Source organism: Neltuma alba, unplaced genomic scaffold (genome assembly GCF_004799145.2).
Source record: "Neltuma alba isolate B1F8T4 unplaced genomic scaffold, ASM479914v2 tig00007784_pilon, whole genome shotgun sequence".
NCBI classification, from domain to species: Eukaryota; Viridiplantae; Streptophyta; class Magnoliopsida; order Fabales; family Fabaceae; genus Neltuma; species Neltuma alba.
The window spans coordinates 90776-100782 of record NW_021634864.1 but is presented as its reverse complement, the minus strand read 5'-3'; the positions used below and the strand labels follow the sequence as shown (position 1 = coordinate 100782).

Below are 10007 nucleotides of genomic sequence, written 5' to 3'. Positions count from 1 at the left end.
TAAGATAGTTAAATCTCTTTTTTGAAACCTAATTATAATTCTCTCATTTTTCTTTGCTCAATTTCCTTTTTCCGCTTCCTAGTTAACGCTCGTTGCTTGTCGTCAAGGAAGAAGGAGCAACCACCGGTGTGCCACCACCATCCGATCTACTTCCTTCGCCGTCCGAACTACTCTCTCCGTCATCCAATCCAGACTTTCAGAAACAGAAGATAGAGAGCAGGCCAAGACATATGCTGCTTACAGCGTACAGTATTGATAGCTAAAATTATATAAATAATCAAATGAAACTGAAGTATTGATTTTTATTTAAAAATATTACAAACATAAAATCAATATAATCATAACCTGTCAATATCAATGTAATAAACATTTCTTTAAAGTATGTAACCTGTGAAAAACTTTACTATTCATCAACCGTGAACCATGCGACCCATATTTTGGGCTTGGCATGTACCCGCCTGAACTAGTTTTTGGTTTTTTTTAAAAAATAGAAGAAGGAATTCATTTAATGTAAAGTCTGTACAAAGCAGAAGTAGCTACAAATATTTACAAAAGAAGTCCAAAGGTAGTATAGCTCTGTACAGTTTGTTTATTTGTAGCTCTAATGTGAGTCAAAATTGCTTCTGTGGTATAAGATCCATTTGCAAAAATGCGATGATTGCGAGCCTCCCAAAGCTTCCAACAAACAATGCAAAACCCAATTATCCAAGAAATGTCCAGCTTTGAGTTGAGCAGCATCTTCTCTATTCAAGACACTAGACTGTGACCAAAGAAGTCATTATGCAGATCATGGGGTAAAATTTTCTTCCGAATGGTGGAAGCCGTAGGGCAATTTTTAAAGACGTGATCAATATCTTCCGTCCCTCCTTGGCAAAGCCCACACCGATGTTCTGAAGTGATCCCTCTTCTGCATCTTTCAGCATTAGTAAGTAATCTCTGTTTAAGAAGAAGCCACATGGAGGTCCGAACACGTTGTGGCATAGGGAGCTTCCATAAATGTGTCCAAATATGTTCTGCATTGTTCCATTTGGGGGCTTCTAATGCTCGGTAAGCTGATCTGATTGTGAATTTCCCAATTGATGTTAGGTTCCAAGAACACAAAGGCTCTATTTGATTTCTATCCAGAGTAGTTTCAGATATACCTTGCAAAATATTCTGAGGTAGAAGATGGTGAAATAAATTCCAATTCTAGCAACCATTCTCATCTATATAATCTAAAATTGTCTTGGAGAGATCAGCGTCAGAGAGAGGAGCTAAAGAAAGATGCTTCAAAGGGCCATAATCATTAATCCAATAGTCTGACCGGAATTTAATCTTTGAACCATCAACTAGTTTTAATTCCTATAATTTGATTAATTTCAAATAATAAGTTTTGATTCCTATAATTTTATAAGACTTGGTTTAATTTCATAAGACTTGGTTTAACGGTATTTTCTTTAAATGTAAAGAAAATACTGAAATCTGCTAAATGTATAAGTGCCAAAACCAAAACCAGTTAAAAGTATATTGACCGGATGAGTCCATGTACTTTTAATGAGTTTTTGTTTTAATCCCTATATGTAATAACATTAACTCAGATCAAATCATTATAAAACTATAAGGACCAAAAACTGTAATATGAAACTATCAAAAGCAAAATTTCATTAAACTGTAAGAGTCAACAATGATATTTATTCTTAATATTCTTTTATTGAAAATCTATAAAATATACTTAGCTGTTTTAAATTAGTTTCAGAAAAGTTAAACAAAAAATGAGTTTTATTTCTTATAAAATTTCATATAATTTATAATTAACATAATATGGTATAAAAGAAATTAATCTTATGATTTGTTAACTTTACTATTATGTGGATCATAATATTACAAACGCATGAATAGTTGGTTAGTACTAACAACACAGTTGAATAACATAATACTAAAAAAATTAAATGCAGCACATATAATTTTCTGCAATTATTTTTCATCTCAAGCAGCTTGCCATCTTTGGATTCAATGACACTGATTCAATTTGTAATATTTTCTGGGCGCCTAGTCTGGAACTTTCTTTATGATCATTACAACACGTAATGGCGCCATAGAAGCATTTATGGCCGCCCTGTGTGTATCCATATTCACTAAATAATAAAAATCAAATACATGCATAATGTTTTTTCTAAACTTCTTGAAGACTGAAAATGTCTGAGAAAATGACATGTAATAAAATTGAAGTCACATTTCTTTCAGACATTAATTGGTACTGATTGCTCAACTGCTGAGTTCTATGACCACACAAGTCCAACAATATGTTTTAGCAAAATCTAAAAATTTTTATGGTTTTTTGAGCGTTCAAACCCGCCGATCATCCTAAAAGATTGTCAGACTGCCCATTTCATTTTTCTCCATTTTTATTTAGGAAAAAAGGGGTCAGAATTCACCATTTCTTATGTGTATTCTTCTTTTCTAGCATATAAGGGTGATCTTATCTTTTTTCTTGTTCATAAACATGACATGTTTTTACCTTAAAAGCAGTTGATGTTACAATTCTTCATCAGATCATCATCAATTCATCAGTGCTTCCAACATTAGTAGTAACAAGATTGAGAATGACGAAATTTGAAGCAAATAATAAAGTTATTCTGATAACAGAATTAAACTAATTTAAATTGCAGTCATCCCCTCCAAAGCCGTTCATTCCAAACCCTCCCAATAACCAACCAAGGAGGTACCTCATTTGTCCTGCTTTAAACATCCCCGTAAGTATATAGAAAGAGGTTGCCACATGTTCTCAGGAGATGACAGATATTTTGCCCTCCTTTTTGGAGTTGGGGACACAATGTTGGCAACCCAAAACTCGTCTATCTTCTCCAAGAATTTTGGAGCCTCCCTGGGATCGTATCCAGCTAAAGCACTTAAACGTATCCCGATGTAATCTGCTTCAAATTCTTGCCTGCAAGTTATGAAAGGATGAAATGGTACAATTATATCGAAAAAAAGGCCATGTTACGTTCCTAGAATGAGAATTTTATCTCAGCAAATCAAACCCAGGAATAAACAAGCATGCAGTTTTAATAAAGACATAAAAGGTGTTGAAGGTTAATTAGTAGTTGAGAGTGAATATAGCTTACGCCAATAAGATATGAGCGACAGGAGTGCCATATTCATTCCTGAATGCATCCCATAAGCCAATTGGATTGAGGATGGCCATTAGAATCTCGATGCAATAAGATATTGTCAAGTTTTCAGCATAATGTTGAGCCACAATATGCCCAATCTAAAAGAGCAGAACATATATGAGAGTTCAAAGTCGCAACTAGCCAACACAATATAAAAATTTTACCTTTAGTCCTAAATATAAGGCCTCATTTGTAATCATATAATCAAGGAGCCAACAAATTACAATTCCAAGCACACATGCATGCATACACACACACACCTACCTCACGTCCGATGAGGAATGCTATCTCTGCATCACTTGTGACATGCTCAAGCATCCAATCAAACAACACAATCTTCCCACACTCTGTAGCAAAGGAATGTCCAGAACCAGTCACCACTAGCACCTCCCAGTCCAATCCATCCAAATGTGACGTGGTACTAAGTTGTGACCCTTGTCGTTGGATCTCTTCTTCGCATGCATCAATTATGTCCCGAGCTATCCTTCGTAACCGTATAGTTTCAAGATGAGTATCAGGCAATATTTTCCCTTCAAAAGACTTTTTTCTTTTTCATGAAATGCATCTCTGCGAGCCTCCTCAACGTAGACTCGGAGAAGAGGATTAAACGTGTTCTATCGTGATAGGGAACAATGTGCAGATGATCATAGAATATCTTGACAATAACACATGAACAACATGTTACTATCAACACACCAGCACGAAACCACCATCTAAAACCTCGGGACTTGCGATGTTGCTGCACATAATCATACTGATTCACAGAGTAAAATCTCCTCGCCTCATTGAGAAATGGATTACCCAAGTTCCTGTGTACTCTACCCTGTAAGCGTAGTCTTTGTGATATAAGAGAGTGTGATGAAATCCGAATATGAAGTTTAGCTCTATTCCATGCAGGAACCATCAAGTGTTCAAACTGGGAAAATCTTTTATTGGATAGTAGAATTTCAGTTTTGGGCATAATCCTCCAAGAGCAACTTCGAAATGAGTCGAAGACCAGCTTTCCTGCTCTTCTTCCGTGCGACCCCATGATCGTAGAAGGTAAATTGAGCAGATCACCAAATTCTTATATGAGATTGAACAATATGTGTTTCTTGAAGTAAGAAATGAAACCTGATATGCATCATTTTCATGAAGAGGATATTGTGATTAAGGAAAAAGGAAGAAGAGACGTCTCAGGTAGAAAAAGGGGTCAGGGAAGTCGCCAAACAACATATTAAGAGATCTCACCATCAGGGAAGTCCTCTTAGTAGTTGTTCTTATTTAATATATTAAAACTGTTACTCTTAAACTATGGTTGTTATTTCATTTTTTTTCCAATTAAGTGCATTAAGATAATTTTGGTACAAAATTTAATCCAGTACTAGTCCCTAGGGAATTCAATACTTGAATAAAGTAAAGACAACTCTTAGGAGTTAGGAGGTAAGTCTAAGTGACTAACATCAAGATGATCAAAGAATCTGCCATGACTTATATAAGGCTCAGCAAAACAAAGGATCACAAGTTGACTCTGTATGATATTACTGAGAAACGAAATATAAATTGAAGGTAATTTTGATTCATCCCCTGCGGAATAATGATTCAGTCTCCCCTAGGAAAATGTTGAAGCATACATGAAAAAAGGAGGGAATCTCCAGGACACTGTCAAACTTGTTATGGATATTTGACATGACATTCCACGACCACTAGCAATAGATTTTCACTGAAGAAGAAAATAGTTGATTTTACATACTGAAGTCAAGACAAATACATCCACAGATATAGTGGAGGCTTTCGCTAAGCCCTTCACATGTGTTTAATTTTCTGCCTACAAAATGATGAACCGGATCCCAACCACATCATAAATCAAATTTCAAGATATCAGTCACAAATGAGAGAAGATAGATCATACCAATCAGGTAAGAGTGTTCTAATGCTCTCAATGTCCAGCTCTAGAATTAGTGCCAATCCCAATAGGAAGAATAACCTCTGCCGTTTCCTTTCTAGTGGCCAAAGCACATCGCAAGCTGAAAGTAGTAAAAGAACATAAATGCACATATAAGGGTACAATCCCACTTCCACACCCACACTGACGAAGTGTGCTCTCAGATAGCTCTATCTCCACATTTGTATTTTGAACTTCTCTATATTAATGCAGAGTAGTGTAGCTGTTTGAAAATAAGTACAGTTTAAAAGTCTACAGATCAATATACAAAGAAATGAATATTTAGGCCAGATTCCAAATAAGCGAATAGATAAAACCATGCCAGGACCTTTTGCAAGCATGTACCTGAAGAAGAAAATAGATTTACGCTGATTTCCATCGTGTATCTACAAAAGAACATAAGAAATTTGAAACAAATTGAAGAAATGGTCCAAAGAGATTTCTTGCGAGAAATAAGGGGAAAGAACAAAAAAGACAATCTCCAATTTCTGAAGATCAGAAAGAATCAGAAAAGTTTTGAGGTTAGTATTTATCAGTTACGGCGTGAATGGGATTTTTTTTTTTTTTAAAAAAAAATGAATCACCATAGATTATTAATTGATGCTAAATGCTCACTTGTAGATATCCATCCTTCCATATACTTAAATAGGTTCTGTTAGAGGTTCCACGGTATATTTTGGCTTTAAAATCTCAAAATTGTGTACTGTTTGGGACAGGCGGATTTAACAGATATAAAACCCACTCCAATACTTGTATAGCCACCAAAAGAACAGCAACTTGGGGCATTAAAAATACGAATTCCTTCGTCTGGTAAAAAATATGATTTAATAATTCAAAAACATACAACATAGCATGGGAGTTCATCAAAACCTAACAAGTTCTACTAAAACGCGCTCTCTCCCTTTTTCACATCTGTTCTGCCCCAAGAAGAGCTATATCAACTTGGTAGAAGCAAAAGACCAAAATAAAAGCTAGAACACATACATTACTGAATTAAACTAGCGCAATATAAAGAGAAATCTATATATCCACCGACTCCCGCCCCGGGGGGGGGGGGGAGGGATTGGGGTGGGGAGAGCCTACCGAAAATCCAGAATGAAAGAATCCACATGGATCACCACGAACTGAGACGCAGCCGAGCTACACACAGTGGAAACGGCGACGAGCAGTCGACCACCACGAACTGAGGGAATGGCCGAGCTACACGACGCATAGACTGAGGACCACGACGGCAAAGGTGAGGAGAACTCGAAATTCGGGGGTAGATGAGTTAGGAAGTTAGGCGTTTGATGATATCTCTAAGATGTCTCACGCCTAGGGTTCAATACGATGGAGGAGAATGCTAAAATGGAGGAGCCAAAGAAATGCTCAGCGATGAAGATGTTAGAGTGTTACTCTTCTGATCTCTTTTAAATTAAATATTCCACATGCCTCTCTTTATCTCTTCAACTTTTCCCTTCCCTTCCCTGACCCCTATCTCTATCCCGATTGGGAAAAAACTCTCCATTCTTTCTAACAGCATCTTTTCTAATTTCGGGACATTAAAAAATGGCTAAGAAAGAAGCAGGGAGAATAGCCCCAAATAGCAGGAGTGAAAAGCAGAATGAAGAAGAACAGGATCACCTTCGCTTTATCTGACAATTCAAATTTTTGTCGTCCTAATCGCTTCACACCAATTCAAATTTCCAAACGACATGTTCTTCTGAAATAGTCTCTTCCTTCCTCTGCTCCATTCTTCCTTCGGCTGGTCCGTCGTCCGCTACCTCCATAACCTCACTTTTTATCTTCTTCTCAAGAAAGTGCTTTGGATTTCATATGTTGCTGATCCATGCCTCATACTTTTCCGGTAAAGAGTTTTCCGTTTTGAAACCCAAACGTCTACAGTGGTGAAGGAAAGGGAGTTTTAAGATATCCTTTTGGTTTTGCCTTTCAGTTTTCCTTTTAAATTTTCTCAGAAGCAACATCCGCGCGTGTCTCTGATGATATATGCAGGAAAGGAAGGTTAACTAAGAGAATTACTTTTTCTGGAGATGGGCACACAGGAACATAGATGCTTACAATTCTTGTTAATCAAACACCAAAATCTTCCCACTACTTGCTATAGCAGTAAAGGCAGAATTTCCATGACCACTCACCACTAACACCTCCCACTTCTTCAATCCATCCAAATGTGACGTCATACTAAATTGTGACCGTTGTCGGTTAATCTCATCCTCGTATGCATCAATTATGTCCTGAGCCATCCTTCTCACCCGTATGCTTTCAGCTTGTGTCTGGGGCACTACTATTCTCTCTTCAAAAGGCTCTTTCTTTTTCTTCACATACAGCTCTGTAATCTTCTTCAATGTTGACTCGGAGAAAAGAATTAAACGAGTTCTTTTATGATTGGAAACAATTTCCAAATCATCATATACTGTCAGTGCTAAATATAAAAGTTAGTTGATTATTTTAAGATGATTAAAAAAATAAATTTAGTTATTTATAATATAAGTGTTGTCTTTCCTAAAATATCCTTGTTAATAAAGTATATTGGCTAGAATTATCATTATTGGAAGGATTACCTTAAAAAAAACAGATAAATATGAGAGACAAAATAAATTGGGATTTTATATTGAAAACAAAAATAAAAATCAAACGAAATCTTATATTTAAGACAGGAGCTAGTATACTTTTGGAATAAACCCTGAACAACATGTTGCTATCATCAAGCCACCAACAAGAAACCACCGTCTAATAAGACCTCGTGGCTTACGATGTTGCTGCTGCACATTGTTGTACTGATCCACATAGTAAAATCTCCTAGCCTCATTGAGAAATGGATTAGAAAATAAGTTCTTTTTGGCTCTCAGCGATGGAATCCCAATATGAAACTTAGCTCTATTCCATGCAGGTACCAGTAACTGTTCCAACTGGGAAATCTTGTTGTTGGGTATCAAAATTTGGGCATTGGGCATGAACCTCGAAGAGCAACTTCGAAAAGAATAAAAAACAAGCTTTCCTGATCTTACGTTAGACCCCGCGATTGTCGTAGAAAGTCGATTGAGCAGATCACCAAATTGTTATCTGAGATTGAACAATATGTGATTATTCGGAGGTAACGTTCCTTCAGTAACGAGCAAGACGAAGAAATAGCTAAAGTGGACACGTGTTCATATTCTGAAAGTGATTGTTAGTTGGTTAGATGCATTCAAATGGTAGTTGCAGAAGGTTGTGGAAAGAGATATACTTGGTATAATTGTGAAATTGAGTTACGACCAGTTAAAAATTTAAGGAATGAGTTGCAATGAGTCATAATTGAAAGAGTGTGTTAATTATAAGTGATTTAAAATTTGATAGAGTAAAAAGATAAATTTTCTCTAAATTTTATATACAAGCTTAATTTTATCTTTTTTTACTGTTAAAAATAGAAGCAGTCAAATCAATTAAAAAAAAACTAGGGATTTCACATTTAAAATTAAATTAGTGTCATTAATTTGAATTTTTTATCAAAAAAATAATTTGAAATTTTCATAATAAGTTATGGATGTTACGATCTTTTATATTATGAATAATAAAATTATTTTGATCTTGATTAAAATCATAAAAATAATTTATTATTAGTTGTTTTCCAAATTTTATAGTTTTTTTTATCAACATCTTCGTTCATCTATTGTTCTAATTGACGCCATCATGCATCAGATGTCGCAAGCAGCCAACCATATACAAAAATATGTACTGGTAATTGTTTTTAGTCTCTATTTTGGGGTAACAAAACATTGGAATTTGTGACAAATTAGCTCTTTATTTGAAGTAGGAAGAACTGTTATTGGAATTTGTGCCATGAACATCGGTATTGAAATGTCAAAGTGCACTTGGCTTCAATCAGGCTTATTGGTCTGTAATTGTCGTTATAATTGTGATGCTTAGTTTGATTGAGGATTTTTTTTTATATATTTTTTCTGAATCTGATACTACCTCCGTTCCTTAATATAAGACCCTATTTGACTTTTATTTTGGTTCTAAATATAAGATTCCAATCCACTTTGTCTCTTATATTTATACATTTTTTTTTTCAAAGTAGCCCTTCTAATAATAATAGTTCTAGTCAATACACTTGATTAATAAGGATATTTTAGGAAAGACAACACTTATTTAGGACAAATAACTAACTCAACTTACTTTTTTAATCTCCTCAAATTAGTCAACTGGCTCTTATAATTAGGACCAGAGGTAGTATTATCGTATTATTTATAAGAGGGTTTAAGCAAAAACCTCGTGTATTAATTCTATATTCTGAAGTGATGTTTATAAGAGTGCTTATGCAATCACAAGAAATCAGTAAGAGATGAAAATAAAATGATCCGGTTAGGGGGTGTTCACATAATTTAGCCTTTTTATTTTATTTTCTTAAGAAAACATTATGTCAAAATCATCATATAATCATCATTGTTTTGAATATTTAATTTGTAGAAACAAGGCTGAGAACATGATGAAATTTGAAGGAAATACTAATAAGGATAATTTTTTGACATGATAATTAAAAATTTAAAATGTAGCCATGCCTTCCAGTAAAAGCCTCCCAACCAAATGAATTAAGCAAACAAGTTCGTAATAAACCTCAACTTCTACTTTGACATCCTCGTAAGTATATAGAAAGAGGTTCGTTCATGATCTTAGGATATGACAGATATTCTGCCCTTAGTTTTGGAGGTGGGTGGGAAATATTGTTGTCATCCCACGACTTGTCCGTCTTCTCCAACAATTTCGGGGCCTCCCTGGGGTCATATCCAGCTAAAGCACTTAATCGCATCCCGATGTAATCTGCTTCTAATTGTTGCCTGCAATGTTGTGATAAAATTAATTGGGCTATGTATATATATATCATGTTCTTACTCAGAATCAGAATTTTATTTCAGCACACATAAAACCTACCAATACATAAACAAGGAGCT

The 10007-nt window shown here is 35.2% G+C and overlaps 1 protein-coding gene across 1 annotated transcript; it reads right to left on the bottom strand.

Annotated features, from left to right (window-relative positions):
- Positions 1-2515: 2515 nt before the first annotated feature.
- Positions 2516-6482, bottom strand: LOC114753216 (uncharacterized). The gene is made up of 5 exons (XM_028941879.1): positions 6160-6482; positions 5044-5158; positions 3417-4265; positions 3105-3250; positions 2516-2926 (listed from the first exon to the last, which is right to left on the bottom strand). The coding sequence occupies exons 3-5, from the start codon at positions 3468-3470 to the stop codon at positions 2707-2709; spliced, it is 420 nt and encodes a 139-aa protein (XP_028797712.1). The 5' UTR covers positions 3471-4265; positions 5044-5158; positions 6160-6482; the 3' UTR covers positions 2516-2706.
- Between the last annotated feature and the right edge of the window lie 3525 nt (positions 6483-10007).

Coding starts and splice junctions, on each gene's coding strand:
- LOC114753216 (XM_028941879.1), bottom strand. CDS start 3,470: ATGCTTGAGCATGTCACAAGTGATGCAGAGATAGCATTCCTCATCGGA. Junction 3,251..3,416: donor CATTCCTCATCGGACGTGAG/GTAGGTGTGTGT, acceptor CTGCTCTTTTAG/ATTGGGCATATTGTGGCTCA. Junction 2,927..3,104: donor GTCGCTCATATCTTATTGGC/GTAAGCTATATT, acceptor CATAACTTGCAG/GCAAGAATTTGAAGCAGATT.